The sequence below is a fragment of the Sorex fumeus genome, unplaced genomic scaffold (assembly GCF_029834395.1).
Source record: "Sorex fumeus unplaced genomic scaffold, SorFum_2.1 ptg000115l, whole genome shotgun sequence".
Taxonomy (NCBI): domain Eukaryota; kingdom Metazoa; phylum Chordata; class Mammalia; order Eulipotyphla; family Soricidae; genus Sorex; species Sorex fumeus.
The window spans coordinates 15,192,601-15,218,134 of record NW_026606172.1 but is presented as its reverse complement, the minus strand read 5'-3'; the positions used below and the strand labels follow the sequence as shown (position 1 = coordinate 15,218,134).

General features: G+C 33.7%; 1 protein-coding gene across 5 annotated transcripts in view; it reads left to right on the top strand.

Annotated features, from left to right (window-relative positions):
- ROBO2 (roundabout guidance receptor 2) overlaps positions 1-25,534 on the top strand; it is a 641,887-nt gene that overhangs the window by 524,987 nt on the left and 91,366 nt on the right. For all 5 annotated transcript variants that reach the window (XM_056135437.1, XM_056135436.1, XM_056135440.1 and 2 more), the window contains 7 exons: positions 2,460-2,584; positions 6,594-6,765; positions 11,079-11,284; positions 14,576-14,657; positions 15,090-15,252; positions 16,857-17,023; positions 20,420-20,541. In XM_056135437.1, the coding sequence (XP_055991412.1) occupies positions 2,460-2,584; positions 6,594-6,765; positions 11,079-11,284; positions 14,576-14,657; positions 15,090-15,252; positions 16,857-17,023; positions 20,420-20,541 (1,037 nt within the window). The remainder of the gene's footprint in view (positions 1-2,459; positions 2,585-6,593; positions 6,766-11,078; positions 11,285-14,575; positions 14,658-15,089; positions 15,253-16,856; positions 17,024-20,419; positions 20,542-25,534) is intronic.

Here is a 25,534-nt window from a genome sequence, read left to right as displayed (position 1 = left end):
CCTATTTACTCCTAGGCTAAATATCATTGATATCTGGTTCTATTATAAAAAGAAGCAACATTACTAGATTATTTTAAAAGTAATTAAGTATATATAAATCATTATCTTTTTCTCTGCATGTATAAATTTTTAGTACTTTTTAAATGATGAGAATCAACTGAATGCCATTTTGGTACAAATAGCTGATGGCTTCAAACACTCCTGAAAAATTGACATTGCAATGTTGTAAGAGTGTTTCTTAAAGTAATTTTGTGACTTTGATTTAAACTATCATTATTATTAGAAAACATGGGACAAAAATCAATATATCTGATGATTTGGTGGAATTGGGTAGAAATAACAAGATTGTAAAAGCTTGTAATCTCCTGAAAACTCAAGGCAACATAAACTACATTCTGTTCAAATAGATACATAAATCTGGGTTTTCCATCCTGTTCAGAGCCTTCCGTTATCTGTAGTTACAGAAAAAAAATTTTCCCTTCGCAGATTTATTCATTCTGCTTCTAGGGTATATGTTGAATGTGTTGAGCTAAGAGGCAATATAATAAAACACCCCAAATAAGTCACTGCAAATCTCAGTGAGTGGTATATGTTTTTTAATATACTGCTGCTATTTCAAGCATTATTTAGAGGATGTGGCTTTGGCTATGTGTTTGAAGTACTCTATGTTTTCTCTTGGGTCTGCTCTTATGTTTCTTTATGGAAAGGTTTGTGGGTGAAACCTCAATGAACTTAATGAGCATTGTTTACTCTTAGAATCCTTTAGAATTCTTTGTATGATTTCACATGTACAGAAGGTTCTAAAATATTGGAATCAATGTACAGGTTTTCTTGGATTCATTTTGTAATTAAAAAACAGTTAATGTGGAAGTGAAAGAATAGAAAAGTTATAGAATAGACATGCTGTTTTTCTCTTTAACAGCAGTGGGATTTAATGAAGAAGATACTTTTGTGAAATCTCAGTTGTTCTCTTGTTCTCTATTTCTTTCTCTAATTGAATCCTGGCTTAAATCTGATGCTTCCTAACACTGTTGAACACTATTGCATTATTTTTTATTGGAATTATGAATAGTTTGCATTCTCTTAACATATACCATTTTGGTACTCTTCCAAGCATCCTTCCTGTTTCTTTAACTAGCCCTACTCCTATCCCAATCCATTTTACATTCATTAAGGGTTAAATTTTCTCCAAATTCTGTTTCATATCTATTCTTATTTTTGACTTCTGGAGGTGTTCTAAAAATAAATAAATAAACTCATATAAATATTTACATATATTTCACAACTTGAACTCTCCAGCCACAGTATAGTCTGCATACTAAATGTGTCCTTGCTTTTTGTACTATGCTTAGTATACTACTTGCTGAAAGTGTGCCCATTTCTCTCCTGTGATGTATGTCATCTTTTCTCATTGTGTCTTTTATAGTCACTCCATAAACTAATTTGTGGTCATCAAACTACAAAGTAGACTCTCTTTGTAAATTCTTACCATCTTATATGTACTATCATTTAAATGCTGTCCCAGTATACACTTCTGTCATTGAACTTGCCACAGTCTCAGACAACTGCTGTGGTTTTTTTTTGCTTGTTGTTGTCAATATCCTGTTTTGTGTTTACCACTAGAGTATGAATTCCTTTATACTGTGACACAAATGCATTTTACCTCTGCATCTTTAATGTGTGGTGGTTTACTCATAGAAATTGTTAGTCTAATGTTTGTTTTTCTAAATGAAACAAATTAAAAAGATCCATACATTATATTGTTATTTCTCATTCTTTGTTGGGGGGTGAGGGGTGGGGATATGTGCTTGGGGGTTAATCCTGGTAGTGGTTGGGGAACCATGTGGTGCCAAGAACCAAACCCAAGTTTTCTGCATGCAAAGCACATGCCCCAGTCTGTTGAAATGGTAAACTGTCTCTCTGGCCCCCTGAGTTCTCTCTTGTTGTCTTCAATTCTTCAATATTTTCAACTCTTTACCTCTAATTAAAATTACTTTGATAGTAGAAATCTTATTTTATGTCTTCTGGTATTATTATACTTCTTACAAAGTGTCAAAAATACTACAAAAATAAGAAATATTTGTTAGATGGTAGAGATGTTTGTCCGAGGGAGTCATTTTTTTCTATGCTTATCTCTTGAAACTCAATTTGGGAGAATAATTTTTTATGAAATATGTTTGAAAATCATGAGAAGTTTATTTTCTATGCAAGTTATGAGCTGGGAATCATATGAGCTATGGGATTATGCTGCATAGCATTTCAAATATGCCTCTAAAAGTTTTTATTTGATAAAATAGTCTATCCCTTTTTCTGTTGTCAGTTGAGAAACATATAAAAAATAATTAGAAATTTTAGCCTCTCTATGCTCCTGAGCAATACAACTAATACTGGTTTTGCCTTTAATTTTTTTTTTGTCATTGACTGATATTTACTCACTTTCTTTGCTTTTTGAATTATAGCTCCTCCACAATTTGTGGTTAGGCCAAGAGATCAGATTGTTGCTCAAGGTCGAACAGTGACATTTCCTTGTGAAACCAAAGGAAACCCACAGCCAGCTGTTTTTTGGCAGAAAGAAGGTAGCCAGGTGAGTATAATTGTGACCCATTTTTATGAAATATTTTAACTCATTTAATATTTGCATATTACTCTTAATTATATGGACTTTGGTATTAACCACACTGAATTGATATATTTTAAAGGATGTTCTAATATAACAGTCTTTGTTTTTCAGTGTTAATTTTCTAAATGTTGTAGTGGGTTGACGATATCACTTATTAGGATGGGCACAAACTTTGCACGTTCGAGGCCTGAGCTTAATCCTCACAACTATAGAGCTCCCCAAGCGTCACAAAGAGTGAGCCTAAAACACAAATCAAAAAGTAGCCCCTGATCAAGGCCAGGTGTGACCACAAAACAAACCAAAAATAATAAAAAATGTGAAAGTCTTTATCTTGCACTGAATATAGAGCATAATGGAGAAATAAATTCTAAAGTTGAACAAAAAGACTCTAGCTATTGAAAGTCACTAAAAATAAACATAATTATGATTTTTTTACATTGAGCCACGTTAGGATAAATAAGTACTTTAGCACATATAAAGTCCTGATAAAAGTTTTGATAAAACACTAAAACAGAAAATCCATTACTAATTGGCCTGGACCAAATTTCAATTTCTTCCATAGATATATAGTATTAATGACTCATTAAATTAAGCTTCCTTCCATTTATGTGTAAGTTTATAGTATCTCTTCTGGATTCCTTCCTAGTAGAAATTGAAAGAAATTAATATATTATGTAAGAGAAAGAACAAGCATGTTTCTGATCTTCGCTGTACCCTGTTTTGATTCCTCAGCATGTCTCTGGGAAGTTTGGCCTTTCAGATGCTGCTGAAAGTCAATAGATATATGATTTTTCTCATGTATATGATCTCAATCTTGGAAAAGCATTTCTAGGTTCTGAAGCAATGAGTAGAATTGAGAGCTGCAACTCAATCCGAAATTTGCCTTAAAATGTATCTGGACACCCTTGAGAGACCTAGAGGTTCTTGTTTGTTTTTCTAGGCTTTCTAGAATATTGTACAATGAAGTCTTTCATTCTCAGAAATAGATTGTTAGTTTTCCTTCTCCACATCCTCTGTAGTTAGTTTAAGTCTGGGGAAAATGTTCTAAGGAATGATGGAAGCAGTGATGTAAAGGCCCAAGATACTTGAAAATCTGACCCCAATAAAGAAAACTTTTGAAAGCAATAAGAGAAGCTGTTGATTAGAATTTCCTGACTCCGCTCAACTATATGAGGACCTGGGTAGAGGGGGGAGGGGCAGGAAATTATTCTCTGTTGTAATCTCTAATTGTCATGGGTTTCAATTTATCCCAAGACTACTCCAAGCTAGCAACATAACACAATTTGATGGGCAAATGTTCTTTCTTTTCTAAATTACCCTGATCAGATTCATTTACTTTATGATTTGGAGGCTGTAAGGTAGCAATGGGGGAAAAAAATGAAATGATGGCCAGTTTTGTTCCTGCATCAGAATTATCCCAGGTTTAGTTCCAAAATCATTTTAAAACTATTTAATAACTAATAAGTCTAATTCTATTCATATATTTTCTTGTTATTTTTACTTAGTTTAGCTTTGGGGTGAAAATATTCCAAACTTTAAAGTGAGTGTAAAGCTACACAGTTTAATTAATTAAGTTCTTCCCCACCCCACGTACACAAAGAAAGAATTTGAAGTCATTTTCAGCCCCGTATGAGTGGTGCATTCTTTAAAATGCTGTTTAACTTAATGTATGTTAATTTCATAATATAAAATATGGGAAATGAGAACATTTTACTTTCTGTAAATTTGTAAAGAAAACATGATTAAATTAATTTATAGATAAATTTGCTTTACACATTATGAGGGCCAAATAAAATGTTATGCCATTGATAAAAATTATAAAGATCTAAAAATTTGATTATTCTATATGCATTATTTGATTATTCTAAATCCATTCAGTGAGTTAAATCATGTCATAATCTGTCATATTATTATATTGATATAGCTAACTCACATATTAATTTCATGCTCTAAAATAACTTCAAGGAGATATAAGGAACTGCATATACAAATATGATTAACTAAATAAACATTATGTTCAAACATGATGTTTTTTATGGTATTGAAATAAGAAAGAAAAATTGACATTAATATAAGCCATTTATGTTATTTGGAAAAATGCATTTAATTCCAGATACTTAATACAAACTTCCAAGTTAGACATGCATTATTTTAGGCGTGTGTATATATGCGTGTGTGTGTGTGTGTGTGTGTGTGTGTGTGATATTTGCTATTTGTCTTGTTTTACAGAGAGTAAGACTTGGAGAGAATGAGTATTAACAAAAGAGAGGTGATTGAACAAAGTGCAAGTTTTCAAATCATGAATTAGGATATTAGGAAAAATAAATTGTCTTACTGTCTCCAGTATCCAATTTTTACAGTGATCTATGACTATTCATCTATAGAAAGAGTTAAGAGCCTGGACTTAATGGTCCATATTCCTCAATATGTGCTAATAATGCCAATTAGCACTAATAGAATACCCAGGCATTTCAAGGCAAAAAGAGCTTCTAAAGTCTTAGGGTTTTGCTTGCAATCCATTTTCTTTTGCCTATGTCATATAAGCAGAGAATAAAGATGATGGGTTAACCTCAATCATATGCCATTTCCCATGTCAGCGAATCATTTAGAAGGTGTTCTGATATTACATTGTAGAGGAAGGGATCCCAGAGAGAATTAAGCCCATCTGATGTATTAGTGCTATGTAAATTAGTGTTCTAATGGCTAATTGTAGGAAAGTGCACACTTTGAGTTATTGTATCATTTTTAAGAGCCTTTAAAATTTAGGCCCTTCTCTTTTAGATGGTTTATTTCAGTAATATATTTGGACATTGCAGGAGAATTAGCAGGTTCTCAAATTATGGTTCCTATGTGTGAAAATGTCTAGTCTTATTCAGTAATACAAATTTTATAAGAGAGAGGGCAATAGCATTTTGAAATTATGTTCCCGACATGCTAGCAAACATTGCTTCTTTTAGAAAGGGTTTAATAACACGGTAATGTTTATGTAAAGTGGGCTTATAGTGTCACACTTGAATCTAATAAAGTGGGCATCCATCATGTTGCAATAAAGAGAAGAGCTTCTAATTAAAGTAGGACATCATTCGCAGGATTAAAGTCATTTAGCGTAATTGAAAAGTGTTAATACCCTATTTTATCCTCTTCCATTGGTATTACTTCAAGGGTAAAAACATTTTAAGGTGAAAATGTGTCTTATGCCTTTAATTGAATGTTATTACCTCATGATTGTAACGTATTGAAACTGTTTAATTACAAACCTGGAAAATTAATTACTATATTGAAAAACAGATCCCAGAGGGTTATAATGTTCTTTTTTTGTAAGTAAATACAACATAAAAATTGATATGTCCTTATTTATAATACAACTTGGAAGCATATCTCAATATGATTTATTTTACCCAAATTTTTTTCTTTAATTGAACAACAGTAAGCTACCATAGGTCATCCAAGTTAATATTACTGCTGTCATAAAATTTTCTTAATTTATATTACATGACTTGTAGTTATTATTTGAAACAGAATAAAATAAAACAACTAAAGTAATTTTATTCAAATACCATTATATTGTGAAATTCTTTAAGTTCATGTACATATTTTAGAAAAATTATATATATTCTTATATTTTAAATAATTTGCTTATTCTTCCATAGACTAGCAATTGTTTGTATCTTCTTTCAAAGCTGTTAAGATCAGCAATAACTTTACAACAGATGCATATTTGACTGTCAATCTCCATCACACACTTTAAGCAGCTTTTAGAGAAAATTTATAAATTAGGAAAGTATCTCAAACAATCAGAAAATACCTTTCACATCCTTTGTTGAATTCCTACTGTGTTGTTTGTAAAACACAAACATAGCTAAATAAAACATTTCATAATCATGCAATGACAAGTTAAGTTGACTAGCATTATTTGTCCATTTTACAGAGGAGAATATTGTAAGATACTGATTCATTGTATTTGCTTCTGCAGAATCTGCTTTTCCCAAACCAGCCCCAGCAACCCAACAGTAGATGCTCTGTGTCACCAACAGGAGATCTCACAATCACCAATATTCAACGTTCCGATGCTGGTTATTATATCTGTCAGGCCCTAACGGTGGCAGGAAGCATTTTAGCCAAAGCTCAACTGGAAGTTACTGATGGTGCGATATTATTTTTAGATTTGTCATATGCCATTAATGATTTCTATTTCAGAATTTGAAGGAAGCTCATGGAATTTTCTGATTTACTAGTTTTGTCATTTATATTGATGTTTAGATTATAAGTTTAAATCTAGGTAAAAGAATATTTTTCAATACTTTATAAATCTCCCTAATTTAAAATGCACTATTCTAGAGAATATCCAAGGTAATCTACTTTGTTCTAAAAATACATTGATGAACAGTTTAAATGGATGGTTTCATAGTCTTAGTGTATATAAATGTACATTCTATGTGATTTTATTTAGTCTTATACTGTCATGATTATTCTAATGGATATCAATAATTATATTTTAGAAAGAAGATATCCTCTATAATATTATCAGTAGAAAGATAAGTTTTTAGTTAACTAATCACATTATGACATCTTATGACTTCTTAATTATACATTCACTAAGTTTAATTAATTTTATAACTAAGGAAGTTAACGTTCTTATTTTTCATATGCATTACAAAAATTTTAACTGAGGAACATGTATTTATAACAAACGTTGAAAACGATGCATGCCTCTTCACACTCTTTCATTTGAGGTTTATTACACATTGTCACTGTCCTCCCGTTGTTTATCGATTTTGCTTGAGCAGGCCCAGTAACGTCTCCATTTTGAGACTTCTTGTTATTGTGTTTGGCATATCTAATACATCACAGGTAGCTTGCCAGGCTTTGCCATGCGGGTGAGATAGGCTCCGTAGCTTGCTGGCCTCTCCGAGAGTGTCAGAGAAATCGAACCCGGCTCGGCCGGGCTGGCTGTGCACAAGGCAAATACCCTACCTCTGTGCTATCACTCCAGCCACGTAGTAAGAGGTAGATTTTAGATTTACGAACTTCTGAGCATAAACTTAAGTCCTATTCTTTGAATTTTTTTGGCTGAGAGGGCGGGTGGGGATTGCTTTTGTGTAACACCCTGCAGAGCTCAGGACTTAACTTCTGGCTCTGAGTTGAGGAATCATTTCTGGTGGGTTGAGAGGACTGTGTGAGCTACCAGGATCAGTCACATACAAGAGTCCTACCTGCTGTACTATCGCTTCTGACCCTCTTCTTTAGTATTTTAAAAGTACTTTTTGCAGAGATGGAGTGATAGCACAGTAGGTATAGCATTTTGCCTTGCACATGACTGACCCAGATTTGATCCCAGCATACGATAGGGTCCCCTGAGCACCGCCAGGAGTAATTTCTGAGTGCATGAGTTAGGAGTAACCCCTGTGAATCGCTGGATGTGACCTCAAAAGCAAATTAATTTTTAAATAATTAATTAAAACTAGCTTTTTCTCTATTATACTGTGAGTATTGTGAGTTTTAGGGTCACCCCCCATACCATTTTATGAGACATAAGAGCTTGATTTAGATCATGATTTCATTGATTCACTACTGGTAAAATTTTATGCAGTTTCACAGAATTAAAATTTACATGTAGATTAAATGGTCATTTAAGATGAATAGAAAGGCAATTGTTTTAAATGGCTACCCATAGTATTGCCTGATTCAGAACCACACGTGGAACCAGTGTAAATGGAACAGACAAACATTACTTATGGGCACACTCAGTCGTAAATGTCCACACTGACTGAAGCTGCAGATTTACTGCTATGAAACTGAAAGTTAGGGTCCTGGGTAACCATGCTGAGAAATTAGTTCCTTTTATGGGAAAGATTATTGATTCTTTATACCTTACTTTCTTCAAAAACAATGAGAGAAAAAAAGTTAGTTTTTTAATTTTATTTTTGGGGGGGATAGTTTGGGCCACACTGAATTTCCCGGGGTTTGCTCCTGGTTCTGCACTGGCTCAGGGAATCATATGGGATGATGGAAATGGAACTCTGCCCACCAGTGCAAGGCAAGCACCCTACTTGCTGTACTATCTCTCCCCCTCAAATTCATAGTCTCTTGAAAAGTTATTAAGAGTGTTACTGTCAACAAACATCTACAAGTACTTACATTTGATATAGAGAATATTCTGACCAATGGCTACGTTTAGTCTCTGCTACTGAAAAACATTCTAAACAGAATGTTTAAGATCTTTGCTGCACAGGAGCAATAGTATAGTGCGTAGGGCATTTGCCTTGCATGCAGCCAACCGGAGGATAGTGACCGTGACAGTGACATGCAGTCACAAATTCAAGTTCCTTTGACTAAAACAGAAGGAAAGACTCGGTATACAGACTCATTGGTTTTCATCGTTAAAAAATCTAACTTGAAGACCTAACTTGAAGACCTAAATATACATGCTACCATTCAAGACATTTTTAATTAATGAATTTCTAAAAATGAACTGCCACTTTTTGGTGATTCAGGTTTTGCTCAATATTGCACATTAATATTGATGTCATAATATGTGCAAAATGTCACTGACAGTTTTACTGATTATAGATTGGACTAACATACTTCAAAATGCTTAATTGTGTTACAAAATATCTCTTTGAAGAGTTTCCTGTTATTTCACTTGCACTAATCTTTCTCTCTTTCCAAAGACCCAGCCATTGTTTTCCTTATAGAGAATTAGAAAATTACCATGTTAATTAAATAAATAAAGCAAAGAGAATGCAAAAACTTCCAGAGAGAAGAAACAATTTGTTTATTTTGACAATGAATATCACACTATCATATTCCAAAATAGTTTACTGAGGACTTAAAATACATAGAGAAAGCTGTGGAGTTGTTCACAAATCTTTAGAAACCCAATGTTTATTTAATCTTTGACCTTCATGTCATAGGAACCCATAGTTCTCTCTCACTCATAACCTCTTTGAACATTGCTTCTGGTCAGGAGATTTTCAATTTTATTATTGATCATATTCATTTTAAATACCACAAGCTACTCATTTGTACAGTTAAAAAATAATTAATTAGATGCCACTGGCGCTAGCTAATGATTTTAAGAATATAAAAACAAAAGCATTCATGCAGCATTGCCTGAATTCTATATGCATATTTAATTTGAAACAAAGTAGCAAAGTTATGTTAAATATAATAGTTTTTATTCAGGTAATACAGACTCATTTTGTTTTCGTTAAACTTAAATATTATTATTAATGGTCTATAAATTAGTCTTCCATTCTTGATTTACAAATAAAATGAATTTCATTAAACCTTTAGATGAATATTGATACAAAAAATTATTTCCAAATGTTTTAGAATTGAACCAGAGAAATAGTGCAGTGGGCAGGGCACTTGCCTTGTATGCAGCCAAACCAAGTTTGATCCCCAACATCCCATATGGTCCCCAGACCCCACCAGGGGTGATTCCTGTGTACAGAGCCAGAAGTAAGCCCTAAATACCACTGGTTGTGCCCCCTCACACACACAAAGAATTGTCATAATACTAAATTTTAACATTTTAAATATTTTTTAAATTTCTCAAATAAGCGAAATCCAAAAAATTAGTGAAATAGATGATTAGCGTGTGCTTTCAACATTATACAAACAAGATTCTATCATTTTGCTCGTATCACTTCACTTGTCATTCTGTTGATCACAGATTTGCTCAAACAGGCGCCTATTTGGGTATTATTTTACTTAGTTTAATAATATTTCTACAGGTATAATGCACAAATGTTAGTATTTATTTTGATGTGACAGGATTAAGTTGATTAGGAGTTCGCTATATCTTTTCAGACAAGGGATTTTAATTTGTTTTTTACATTGAATTTGGTTTGTCTTTTCATGGGTTCATAAATAAAATTTTCTTCTCTGAATATTATGAACTCTATTAACAAATATATATAGAGAAATATATATTATATATTGGAAAAGTCATAATTATTAAACTGATAATATGTGTTGGTGCTTTAATGAATGGCATTATGTATAACGTGTATAGCAGAAGCAAAAGTATATACAGATTTATCTATATGATGCTCTACATATTAATTTAATAAATATATCTGTGTATATATATATTATATATGAGAGGTTAAACGGACATTTGTGTCTGTCATAAGCTCTTTGTATTTTAATTTTAATTTGATCAAACTCTGATGATTCTAAGCCTTTCTAAAATTTGAGAGGCTATAAAATAATTATCTTAGTTATGGATAATCCATAGTGATTTTTGAAGCATTTTTTTACCTCAGTATATTATGTTTTAATGCAATATCAATCATATAAATGGTAAATAAATGTTAGATATGAATTTCACAGAATACATTATAAGTAAGGTGTATGACTTGGGGGCATTAAACTTAGTTTAAGCAGTAGATATAAAAGATTACTGAATTTCAAAGAAATTAAAATATTTTGAAAATATCTTTTCCTTTAGTTTTAACAGATAGACCTCCACCCATAATTCTACAAGGCCCAGCAAACCAAACATTAGCGGTAGATGGTACAGCATTACTAAAATGTAAAGCAACTGGTGATCCTCTTCCTGTAATTAGCTGGTTAAAGGAAGGATTTACTTTTCTGGGTAGAGATCCAAGAGCAACTATCCAAGAACAAGGAACACTGCAGATTAAAAATTTACGGGTGAGTAATAGTTGGCTTATATTCTGATTGTCCTATCTGTTTAAGCGCTGTCCTAGGGAAAAATATGTGATCTTAAAATCTTGGAAATAGGGGCTGGAGCAATAGCGCAGTGGGTAGGGTGTTTGCCTTGCATGCGGCCAACCCAGATTCGATTCTCAGCATCCCATATGGTCCCATGAGCACAACCTGGGTAATTCCTGAGTGCAGAGGAAGGAGTAACCCCTGTGCATTGCTGGGTGTGACCAAAAAAGAAAAAAAAATCTTGGAAATATAATTAGCCTCTGTTCCATCTGGAAAGCGTATGCTAAGATTTGGGGACACTGTACTGTAATCAAAATATTGGGAATAAGAGTCAGAAAGAAGTTGGTTGATGAATTAGTTCCTGAAGATAAATTGTTGGAACATTAATAGGGAAGAAGGGAAGAATAATTAGTAGTAATGTTATCTGGTTAGAATTAGAGCACCAGTAGAGAACAACTATAACAAAAAGCATACAAAAAAAAAAAAAAGATGTTGAATTTTTCCTTTCAAAGGCTAGGGAAAAAAAAGAGTTTTTTTTTTTTTTCACATACTTTTGGAGCACAGTGTTGTGTGTTTCTCCCTTATAATGCAAATAAAATATAATCACATATCTATTTGTGTCATACAGACACATATAAACAAAGACACAGTGGATGTTTTATATCATTTATATTCATATATAAATACTTAATTTGCTAATATATGTTCTGTGTTTATTTTTGTTTGAGACAATTTATGTTGAGGTGAAGAGGGGGAAATTTTGAAGGGGGAGCTAGGGAGAGTGATGAAAGGAAATGGACATATTGAAAGAGAAGACAGAGGGATTATGGCAATGGAACGTTGTATGCATGAAACCCTATCATTGACAGTATTGTAAAACTGCAAAGCACAGTGACTAAAATAGAATGAAAGTAATAAAAAAATACTGCTTAGTCCAACTGAAAGAAAAATAAATACAAATATATATTTAATCATTTTACAAATTACAAATTGTTAATCTACTTTGAAAATAATTGGAGTCATTAAAAAAATTACTCTCTATTCTCTGTGAACATTTAACCTCTCTGGTCTAAAGGTAGACTTGAGCCATGGAGGTTAATGCATCTTCACTCTACCACTGAGATAAAGGGTGTACTTGAATAGTCAAGGTTCCCAGTAGTATTTGAAAGAAGTAATTAAAGGTGGGTGTTTGATGATGTCAAATAAACTTTGAATTCTCTGACAGACATCTGGGTAGTCTCTTTGAGATATCTGCTCTTGAGGACGTAAGGAAAAAAGTAGGTGTCAGAGTGCACCGGCATATTAATTTCCCTTTGAAGTACATTTTTATGGATAAAAGAAGATAGATGGAAAAGATATGAAGCTCTCATGACCAAAAGGGCATTATTTAAGTGTTAAAGGGATAACAATGAAAATGGCGGTGATGGTGTGATGGAAGAGTGATTTTCAGTAATGAGATTTAGGCCTTTGATAAACTCTAGATAATTTTTTTTCCCTGTGACATCTCTGTGTTTAAAGGGAGATAAAAATGCGTTTTACAGTTCTTAACTCAGAGTCAGGAAAGGGATTCTGTAGGTCGTATTCCTTTGTGTCTCACTATTTCTTTTAGGTATATAATGCAAGGAGGGGGAAAATGGCAGAATAAACACTATGTTTTCATAGTCCAGCTAATTGGTGACTTTTGAGAAGCCAGAATATTTCAATAACTCATTAAAGTGTACCTACCACAGCTAATGTCAGACTTGCTTCTCCACACAATGACAAGGAGATGCAGCTAAGAAGCATTACCTACATACTCCTATTTTAGCATTTACACATAATAACAAGTACTACATCGTAGTTCCACAGCTATAATAAAATGCAAATCTTTTACCCTTTCACAGACCATATTCAAATGAACATCCCATTAGAACCCAACTTCAGCTCATTATGTTTAGTTTGTGAGTGATGTTTCTTAAATGCAAAGATTTCTAATGACTATAATGTGTGCTCAGCTCCATTTGCAACAATGGGTTTTTCTACAATGACTAGTCCCCATTCCTTTGTATAATAGAAGGCTAAATTGTAAGAAGGATTTTATAGCCAAGGATGAGAAGCCAGAATATTTTTCAGCTTAAGTTAAAATACATAGTAACATTTAAAATCAATTAAATAGAGAAACATCAGTAATGTCCATGGACTTGTAGTTTACCTGAGAATCCAATTGTGGAAAGTTGAGTTACTGATACTTATATTTAAAATCTTGAAAACACTTATATTTAAAATCCAGCATATATTATATTCAATAAATTTCCATTCTTCTTCAACAGTTAAACTCATATTCAATGTAAAATTTTAATTGTATATTTTCTGGATCACTTGGTCATCAGATTCTCTTCCTAGTTTCACTTCTCCCTCAGTCCTAAGATAAAATTAGTAAATGCTGATTGCAATGTGAATCCACCAGTTGGTTTATTCAAAAGGGCAGGTTTTGAGTTGCATCCTTTAGTGATCTTTGAACCTTTGACAAAGTCTATTTGCAGAAACTCTGGCACTGTACATTTGTAAAAGAGAACTTAATTATCATAACAATTATTTATTAATGTTTGCCATTTTCAACATTAACAAGAACATTTAAAATGGTTAATGAAACAACTACACTGCTACAGTATCAACATAAAAGAATGACAGTCTTTTTTAAAAGGGAATGATGGTTTCCTTTTGAGAAAACCTTCCTCAGTTTCCCCACTGAAAAAAACTCTACTGGAGCCAAAGAGGTACTGCAGCATGTAAGGCACTTGCCTTACAACCTGGCTTTGAGTTTTAGCACCCAGAATGTCCATTAGGAGTGATCCTTGAATATAGAGCAATACTAAGCTCTCAGAAAGTCTGGGTATTGCCCACAAACAGAAAGAATCCGCTGGAGATAAAAAGGGTACCTTTACATTTCTGATCTCTGAAAGGTCATAAGATTCTGGAAAATTGTGAGTTGTTTGACTTTAACTCTGATACTGCGATGTCTCAAAAAAATTAGAGTTAAAAGGACAAAATGTTACTGGGAAGGAAAATTTCCCAGACAAACTATAAAGGTGTAATGACAAGTATGTTAATAAAATAATATTGAGTTAATTTTAATATTTATTGTATACAAAAGATTCACTCTTAGGTATGATTTGGACAAGCAAGTGATACCGAGGAGTAAAGTTTGTAGAAATTAAGCTTGCTAAGCTGAGGTTGAGGACTTGTTCTATAAGTGAGTGAAAACAATTCTCTGCCCTTTTTTTATCCCAGATTTCTGATACTGGCACTTACACTTGTGTGGCCACAAGCTCGAGTGGGGAGACTTCCTGGAGCGCTGTGCTGGATGTGACAGGTGAGAAAGTTGCAGCTATGCTAATAAAAAATATCTTGCAAGGCCATTTTAGTCATTAGTTCATTATCAAATAGCAAGTAAAGGAGATACCATGATTTTATATTCACTCAATGTAGAAATGTCTTATGCTACTTAGAAATTGCTGCAATACTGGCAGAAAAAATTTGCATATATGAAACGTGATATGTTTGTCCCTGATAACTTTGTCATCTGTTTTCTCTGTCTACAGGCAAGAAAGTCTAGAGACCGTAGATAAAAGTGAACATTTGTAATCTGTAGGAAAAAAAATACTCACATACCCCTTTCATTTAGAACATGAATTGTGGGTCGTATAGTTTAAATTTTAATTTAACTATTTTCCTTCTTTTAAGTACTGTTGCCAGGTATTTGATAAAACATGAAGGTTTTTCTTTCTGTTTCTATGACCTATAGAATCTGGAGCAGCAATCAGCAAAAATTATGATTTAAATGACCTGCCAGGACCACCATCTAAACCACAGGTCACTGATGTTACTAAGAATACTGTCACCTTATCCTGGCAACCAGGTACTCCTGGAGTTCTTCCAGCAAGTGCATATATCATTGAAGCTTTCAGGTATGAGAGTTTCTGATTTCTATTGACTTTTCCTTTAGCTCCTTATTCTAATATACCACTTGAGCTATTCTTTTTTTTTTCTTTTTTATCCCTAAGGGTTTGTCCAATCTGTGAACTTAAATGATATCACTTATAAATAACTTTAAGAACATATTTTATCCATACTTTTCTTATTTATAATTTAATTATAATGTGGAATATAAGTTTTTATGCCTAAGTCTATATCATGACATAATCACTTTGCTCTTCTCTTTATTCTGACTGTTGTAGAGGCTTAAGATGAAAATTTAGGCATCAGAACTAGATATAAAGGCCAGGTACTTTGCATGTTATGTAACATTCATCGGGGTGTCAAATTGCAGAACTGTGTTCTTATTAGACTATAATAAAACAATTCTAGTGTTTTGGGATTACACCTATAGTTAATTAAAATCTACAAATAAAAATTTTATTCCACGTAAGTTTAATTGCTAAAAGAAAGAAGACATGTACATTCATTACTTAAAATGCTTATCATCAATAATACAATCTAGGTTAGGGTTTACCTCTGGGTACCATTCTAACCATCGCCTGTCTCAAAAGGACAGAGAAGGAGAAAGTAGATTATAAGATGGCAAATAATTCTAAAATAGTCTTTTAATACTCTGATGCAAAGTTTATGTGAATGAAAAAATATTGGCTTATATTTAGTTTTAATGTGCTACTCTTTGTCCTTATATAGTCGCTGTTACTTTTAAACATAGGACAAATTATCCATTCTATTTCAGTAATGACATTTTTAAGTAATGATCATTGCATACTCTTAAAATTTCAAATTACTTTTGCCCCACATAACTCTCATGCTTTGCTAATGATGACTTAGAAAATAAATTGCAGTTCCAAAAAATACATCCCTCCCATTCTAGACAAAGCAGATTTGACAGAATTAGAAGCTCTAGATTTGTATCCCAGTTGTATCTGACTGTTAATGGTTCTACACATGCAGAGTCAGAAGCATTTTACCATTTCTAGATGAGAAATCACAATACTGTATATTGTACAATTTTATGAACAATGTGACCAAGGGGAAATATTCATTACATGCTTCCTTTCTTCTTTTACAGATATGTAGTTTTAGAAGGCTCTATTATAAATATTGCATGTGGAATTGATGCAAAAGAACACACACCTTGTAACAGGAAAATGTATTGGCATAATTTACTCTGTAGTCCATTTATTCTTTCTGCAGGTTAATTCTTTTCAAGGTATATATATACATTTACGAGGACCATATTTATTGTATAAACTTGATGTTGTGATCTTGGCCTCTGTTCCTTTTACAGGTATTCATTTAGTGGGCTGCTGTGCATTAGCAAAGGGCTGTCACATCTTCGGGGCTGAGTTTAATTTTGTTGTGCATGGCACTTCCGTTAGGTGGGCTCGGCTTTGTTGTTGAATAAATGGAAATCATCCAAATGTTTCATTTATTGGGCTGAACACTTCAAGTGTTTTGTGTGTGTGTGTTTGTTTAATTTTCAGCCATTAACCTTTGTCATTGATACCCAAACTCCATCTCCCATGCCTTTTTGACTGTTCTTTAAAGGGAATTTCTGCTCATGTTTCAGCCAGTCGGTGAGCAATAGCTGGCAGACAGTAGCCAACCATGTGAAGAGCACCCTCTATACCGTGAGAGGACTGCGACCAAATACAATCTATTTATTCATGGTGAGAGCAATCAACCCCCAAGGCCTCAGTGATCCAAGCCCAATGTCAGATCCTGTTCGCACACAAGGTAATTTCTATAGGTATTGTTGCTGATGGTGATGAGTTCTAGAAGAAAGCATGAAGAGCAAAGTGATTTTAGGAAGAATGTATCTGCAATTATTTTCAAAATAATTCACTAGACACCTAACCTGGTAAAGAAGGAAGCTTTTTGTTTATCTTAGTGAGGCATATCCTCTTTCTGGAATTCTCAGGGTTTATTTAGTAAAACTTAATAATAAAAATAGAGTGCCGTACTATAGACTTGACTCATTTGGTAACATATTGTATATCAGAGAGAAAACAATGTTTCCACATTTTTGGTGATATATATGTCATAACCAAATTAATCTTTTGTATATAAATTTTCCAGATTAATAATAGCAAAACTTTCTATTGTGTGGGAATTCTGTTTGGATAGAAGCCAAGGTGTGGTTCCCATAGAAGTAGCATCTGCATTACTGAGAACTACATGAAAGACACAGGTTCTCAGACCATATATCAGAAGCTCTGTGTGCATGACCTCGCAGTCTCTAGCGATAAGCACATTCTGTCCATGACATGGCCCAGGTTTAACAAGCATCACCACTGTGTGTTTTATTCAACCAGATGGATTTTCAAGTGGGCTATTTGTTTCAGAATGCAGTGAATCAAGTTTTCTCTCAGCATATGATTATGTTGACTGAAAACAAACAAACAAAAAAATCCTGAATACAATCAGATCCAAGTAGAAGATTTTCTCCTTGAATTTTTAGAGTACCATCTCTTCAAATGGATAAATTACTACAATCTAAGAGTTAATTTGTGGTGAGCCATTGCAACTTCCCTTCCCAGGCACAGATGAAGGGAATTTAATAAACTAGAAAATGGTGGTAGATCTATATGCTGCAAACGTTTTCCCACAGGGTTCTGAGAAAGACTTAATTATTTCTTAGATGGCAAAGACTTTGAGCAACATATAATTCAAAGTAGTATTTTATGCTATGAAAAGCATCCATGCAGCCATAAAATATTATTATAATTACAATGTAGTTCAGTGATAGTAACTAGCAGGCTATTATAACCGAGAAGGGTGCCTTAAAGGAATCCAGTGAAATAACGTTCCCACGTGATTCTGTAACGTCGTTGACATGATGACAGTCAAGGGAGGAGAGAATGCCACTTTGCTATTGTTCTCTAAACAGTAATGTGATTAATTTTCCATGATGATAAAGGGCCTGTAGGTAAAGAACCTGTCTCAAGAGAAAGAAAATGTACAACCAGGAATTTGAATACCTGAAACTGGTTATATTTTAACTTGCCTAGATTCAATTGCTTTTAGTGTGTAAATTTAATGAGCAAATCAATTTAATGAACTCAAAAGAGGGAAGACATGTATGGTTTTAGGTTAAAGAATGCTAGTGCCACGTTGTTTTTGAATGGGTGGATAGAAATAACTTTTTTGTGTGTGTTGCTGCTACAATGGGTGGTGCAGTGGGATAATGGGGGAGGGGAGAGAATTTTGCTGTGATTGAATTGGGCAAACCCTTCTTGCTCATTCATTAACTATGCCAGTCACTAAATCTTGACTCATAAAATAACTTCTCAGTGAAAAGGTCAAAGAAGATTAATGAAAAGTTGTTTGTAATCTGGCCGGTTCCAGTTGAGAAACTATATAGAACAAGAGACTTATGTTCTCTTAGGAGATATTTAATAGGAAAACTCATGTTTTGTGTCTGAATGTCAGAATCATTTTTTGACATCGTGCTTTCAACATCTTTGTATTCTTCAGTGTTTCTTTTCAAAGAACAGCCTATTATATGATCTTTTTATTTTTCAAATGTATCAAATATCATTGAATTCAAGAGTAATTTATTGTACTGAGGCAGGAATTACTCGTACCATCAACCTCACAATTGACCATAAATAGGTAGATCGGCCATGATATACTCAGTAAATGTAAGTAATGTTTTTCTATATCAAATAAAATCTTGCTCTACCAATTATAATGATGAGAATTGAAATGAAATTGAAAAAATGACCACTATACTGTTGTTCCCAATTTAAGTTAGTGGGTTCAATATAAGACGTAGCATGGCAGAAATAAACATGCATTAAAAAAATCTTTTGTAGAATTATTGTGTTGTATCCTGAGAAAACAGGGTTTTTGAAAAAGAACCACTGTACACCCGTTCCTCAGAGTTTATTCCAGACTCTGTGCTCAGAGATCACTCCTGATGGGTTTGGGGGACCGTATGGATTGAATACCTAGCACTGCAAGGCACATGCCCTAACCACTGTACTATTGCTCTAGCCCCCAAAACGTATCACTTTAAATTGAGTTTTCTTCTGTCTAGAAGATAGGTGGAGAAAAAAAATTTCAGCTTTAAAATGACAGTTTATCAGATGAAGAAATTTGAGTAGATGTGAAATTCAGTATCTGTTTTCATTTTGGTAGTGTCTACAATGTATCTCTTTTTCTTAGTGGACACATGAACATAAATTACCAATTTATTGAACAAATGAGTAATATTTAGGAGAATTTTCAACAAGAGCACACGTCTCTTCATGGTTGAGAATATATCGTTTAAAAACAAAATTCTTCTGTCTCTTTCCATATATCACTTCCCCCAAAATAGGTGCTTTACTTATTGTCAGGTATCAGAGTCCTGCTCATGGTATAAAATATATAGAAATTTTATCAGTATTCTAAATCTTTCACTTAAAATTACATTTATTAATTTTTGTGGGGATTTTTTACCTTTCACTCTCAATTTATTATTAACAACATAATTCACTTACCCAGTCACCCCACTGTTCCTTAATTTTCCCTTTTATATTCCCAGACTAAAATAGGTCAAAGAAAAAGAACACACATTCCACAAATTGGGACAGAGGGTAAAATACCTGTTTAAATGGCTATTTTGCAATATGACACCGTTTGCTCGAGCGGGCCCAGTAACGTCTCCATTGGAGACTTTGTTGTTACTGTGTCTGGCATATCGAATACTCTCGGTAGCTTGCCGGGCTCTCCGAGAGGGGCGGAGGAATCGAACTCGGGTCGGCCATGTTGGCCGCTTGTAAGGCGAACGCCCTACCCGCAGTGCTATCGCTCCAGCCCCGTTAGTTACACAAAAGTTTTTTAATATAACAATATGTATATCAAACTAATGTTTCTAGAGAAGTGATAAAACACACTTGCTATTTAATAATAGGAAAACATTCTCTCACAATGACGTATTTAAATTAAGATGTGAACTTAAAATGCCTTCACTACATTTTAATAAAAAAAAATTCAGAATTGTGATCTAGAATGGTAGCACATATGTATACGTTCATATTTTTGTCACAAGGATTTTCTTTGTTTCTCTGAAATTGTTTTTAATTAAATAATAATGGCTTCATACAATGATAGTAATCATACTATGGAAATTGTTATTGCCTGTAGATATCAGCCCACCAGCACAAGGAGTGGACCACAGACAAGTACAGAAGGAATTAGGAGATGTCATAGTCCGTCTGCATACCCCAGTTGTGTTGACTCCCACCACTGTTCAAGTCACATGGACGGTAATTTTTCAACAGCTCTCTTAATTTCCTTTATGTGCACAATCCCAAATAGAATGGAAAATTCAGAGAAACTGGGCAAGAAAAAGTAATGAAAAATCCCAAACCCAATAATTTGAAATACGGTGCAGTCAATTTTATGTGTGTGTGAGTGTGTACTATTTATGCATATATTCAAGAGAGAATGGCATGTTTTTGATTTATGAACTTTTTAAAGCAGCCTCAATATCAGCATTAAAATGCACAACACTGTTTCCATATATTTTGTTTTGTGATCTTCGCAATGATTTTAGAGATTTTGTGGTCCAAAATAAAACTCTTTCATTAACAATCACTCTCCAGGGGCTGGAGAGATAGCACAGCGGGTAGGTTGTTTGCCTTGCATGCAGCCAACCCAGGTTTGATTCCCAGCATCCCATATGATCCCTTGAGCACCGCCAGGAGTAACTCCTGAGTGCAAAGCAATGAGTAACCCCTGTGCATCGCCAGGTGTGACCCAAACAGCAAAAAAAAAAAAAAAAAAAAAAAAAAAAATCACTCTCCATTCCCTCTCCTTTAGCCCTTCTCAACTATAAACCTTATTGTCTCACTCACTGGATTTGCTATTAATTTCATAAGAATGTAATCATGTATTACTTGGGGTATGTGCCTTCTTTCACTGAAGTTAATGTCTTTGAGTTCATCCATTTTGTCATGTATTAGTACTTTGTTTCTTTCTATTACAAAAGTGTCCCTTTTATGCTTATGTCTTGTATCTGTTAAGAAGTTCATCTATGTTTAAATTGTATCCACTTTGTCTGTTATGAAAATAGCACCATTGACATTCATGTGTACACTTTGAATGAGCTTAAGTTTTTATTTCTCTTATGTATTTATCCTAAAAATCAATAAACAGAGTAACTGTTGGTTTAAGTTTCTGATGAATTACAAGATTGTTTTTCCAAGTAGCTGTATAATTTTTTGTTCATTCCAGTAAGGTGAATGTTCCAGTTTCTTCCATCCTTTTGCCACTTTTTTTTTTCACATCCCTACCAACATTTTTAATAGCTGTCTTTTTACATACAGTCATTTTGGTATGTATGAAATATATCTTTGGTTTTGACTTTTGCTTTACTAATGACTAATGATGTTTTGTATCTGTTTATGTGCTTATTGAATGTTGATACAGCTTTAGAGAAAACCCCATTCAAAATCTTCCTACATTTTAAAATTGGTTAGAAGTCTTAACAGATACATAGTTTGCAACAGTTTCTTCTGTCTTTGGGAATTTTTTTTTCAATTTATTCGTAGTGTCATTTGAAAGTAAGCACTGCACTGTAGCACCGTTCTCCCCTTGTTCATCGATTTGCTCAAGTGGGCACCAGTAACGTCTCACAACAAATTGTGAGAACTTGTTATTACTGTTTTTGACATATTGAATACATCATGGATAGCTTGCCAGGCTTTGCTGTGTGGGCAACATACTCTCAGTAGCTTGCTGGGCTCTCAGAGAGGGGTGGAGGAATAGAACTTGGATCAGCTGCATGTAAGGTAAATGTCCTGCCTGCTGTGCTATCACTCCAGTCCTTTGAAGTAAAATAAAATTTTATTGACATAATTAATAAGTATATAATTTCAATGGGCTGGAGCGATAGCACAGCGGTAGGAAGTTTGCCTTGCACTCAGCCAACATGGCCGACCCGAGTTCGATTCCTCCACCCCTCTCGGAGAGCCCGGCAAGCTACCGAGAGTATCTCGCCCGCACGGCAGAGCCTGGCAAGCTACCAGTGACATATTCGATATGCCAAACACAGTAACAACAAAGTCTCCAATGGAGACGTTACTGGGCCCGCTCAAGCAAATTGATGAACAACGGGAGGGCCTCGAGCATAATTTCAATAGTCTATCTTCCTATCTCAATATTTATAAATACTTCTTCCACCTCCCACCAAAATTCCAGAGACATGTCTCCCACTTTCCTTTTCTAACATTCTTGTAGCTACCAGATTTTCTATAAAAAATTAGGGGCTGGAGAGATTATAGAGGGATTAAGGCACTTGACTGGCACATAGCAGACACAAGTTTGATCCCTACACCACATTATTCCCTGAGTCCTGCGAGGAGTGATCCCTGTAGGAAGAGAGGAATGAGCCATGAAATAGCTGTGTGTGGCCTAAAAGCAAACAAACAAATTAACAGATGTTTTTTGTTGTGTTTTCCCAGATTATTTGTTTTAGTTATTTAAACACCCCAAATTATAAAATAGTCTTTCATATTCTGGCTTATTTCACATAGCTTAATCAATCAAGTTAAATTTTATCACAAAGTAATGCTACAAAGACTGTAGTGTAATTCATATATTTATGTAATATATATGTAACAGTTCTATAATAAACAGAATATTTATATAAGTGATTTGATGACAGTTACTTTATGAATACTCCATATAACCATCATTACAATGAATGCTTTGAACAAATCAACCACTCTAAAACTTCTTTTTATTTTTTATTGTCATTTCTTCTCAAATCTCATTACACTCTACCCTACATAAAGGTAACCACTGGTTCTCTTTTTATCGCTACCATTGCAGTATCTAGAGCTTTAACAAATTCCATAATAAATAAAATCATGCACCATCTGTTTTTGCTGGAATCTTTTACACAGCATAATTATTTTGAGATTTATACATTAAGTTTTATGTAGCAAATGTCATATTTTTATATACTGAAAAATCCACTGAGTCGCTAAATTGCAAGTTATCTATGCTTGTGTGTATTTTTTAATCCAGGTATTTGTCAAAAGGCATTTGGACTTGACTATTGTTGATATTGATACTATGAATATAGAAGTTTTATATTCTTTTGAATTAATGTTTTCTATTCTTCAGATGGTATTAATGTATTATATAGAATTTTAGTATTAGTTTTTTAAAGAAATCTCCATAAAGTTTCTCACAGAAGGAATCACCAAAAATTTATAATTTTAATGTTAACTTAGAATGTTGATCAATTCTTTTTACATGCTTGGAACTAATCTTAGTAGTTTTAGCATATGCATAATTTTTATTACTAAGATTAATTATTTTAAAAAATGTACTGATATATTAATATATCCTAAAATACCACACATGATTAAATGTCAGCCTGGCAACATTATTTCAAAAAGGTAAAATGTTTTGATCACATGGCAATCACTGCAGTGAAAACAACAAATAATACAGAAATAATCATATTAATTTTATTAGAATATGTATGTGTTGTGTGTATGCAGGTGTATTTTGAGACAGGCCATATAATGTTCATCCCTACTTAATAGAGATTGTGCTAACTCCTTAAATATACCCATATTTTCCCCTTCCACAAGATCTAAAAATGTATGTGCTTATTAGAACTATAGGATCATCTTTACTTTTATGTATATGTGGCAGATATTATATTTAAGAAAAGGAAGGGTCATTTGAGTTGGGAAATAACTGGACAGTTTTTCACTTAAATTTAAAGATTATTTAGAACTATTTTATAGTTATATATCTATTATCGTTGTTTTTTTTGTTATACTTGACTAAAGAATCAGAAAAAGAGGAGTTTTCACCTCTTTAAGTACAGGTATCTCAAGGGAAATAACTAATTTACCCATTGCTACCACTTCTTCCACAAAAGTGTTTGAGAAAAGAAAATTGGTTAATATGATTCATATGTTTTGCTTTTATTATGTTTGTATGGTAAATTAGCTATGTTTGAAGTATAAGACATAATGGAACATAAAACAATGGAAAGACGTATTCTGTTCTCACAATTTTAAGTTCTCTTAGCAATTATTTTACTGAACAGATGCAATTAAACAACAACTACGAGAGGCCACCAAGTCCTTAAAATGTAAGCAAGCACTATATGAAGGACACAAATAAAAGAGACATGAGAATCTGTAAAAGGAATACAGGGGGACATGACTATGGGACTGGGGATAGATACATGTATGAATTGGCATTCAATAAAAGAAAAATCGTTAATTTCATCCACAGATGGAATAGTTGAAAGCTTGTCACAGTGCACACACGGGCGTACATGTGTGTGTGTGTGTGTGTGTGTGTGTGTGTGTGTGTGTATTTTGGGGTGAAGAACAGTTAAGATAGAGAAGGGACCAGTATGACAATAATAGAAATGATTGCTCTGGACAGAACTGAGTATTGAAAATAGGTATAGGTATATACACGGTAACTTTTCTGTATTGCAAACCTTAATGCCCAAAAGAGAGACAGAGAGTGGGGGGGGGCAGAGACAGAGAGAGAGAAAGAGACAGAGACACAGAGACAGAGACAGAGAAAGAAAGTGTCTGACATGGAAGGAGGTACGTAGTGAGAGGGAAACTGGAGAGGAAAATATTGGTGCATTGGTGATGGGAAATGTGCACTGGTGAAGGAATGAGTATTGGAATATTATATGACTAAGACCCAATCATTCATAACTGTGTATCTTACAGTATAAAAAAATCCACTCATGGATGACAGAAATGGCAGCACAACTACATTTCTAAGGGGGAAATTGGAGACCTCATGCTGTCTCCAAACAGAAAAACCCAGAATGACATTTATGGCAGCTTAGTTTATTTTTGTAATTTTAGAAAAAGAAAACTTTCCTGATAATTGAAGAACGTTCTCAAGATTGCTTGCCTGTTCACCTTTAAGAACAGGATTTCCTAAGGTTCAAGGCTTGAGACATAGTTTAGCGTGAAGGGTACGTGCCTTGCATGTGGCCAACTCAAATTTAATCCCCATCACTTTATGTGGTCCCCTGATACTTTTTTGAAGTGATCCCTGAATGTGGAGCCAGGACTAAAATCTGAGCACCGTCAGCCTAAAAAAATGAATTTTCCAAGTTTAAATATCTTATTTTTGTGATTTTCACTTTAAAAATAAAATGCAAACAAATATTTTGGCTAAAGAAATACCACTAGTAGTGGGATATTGATATGTACTTCATTGCTTGGACATTTTAAAATTTATTTTTGATGTTTG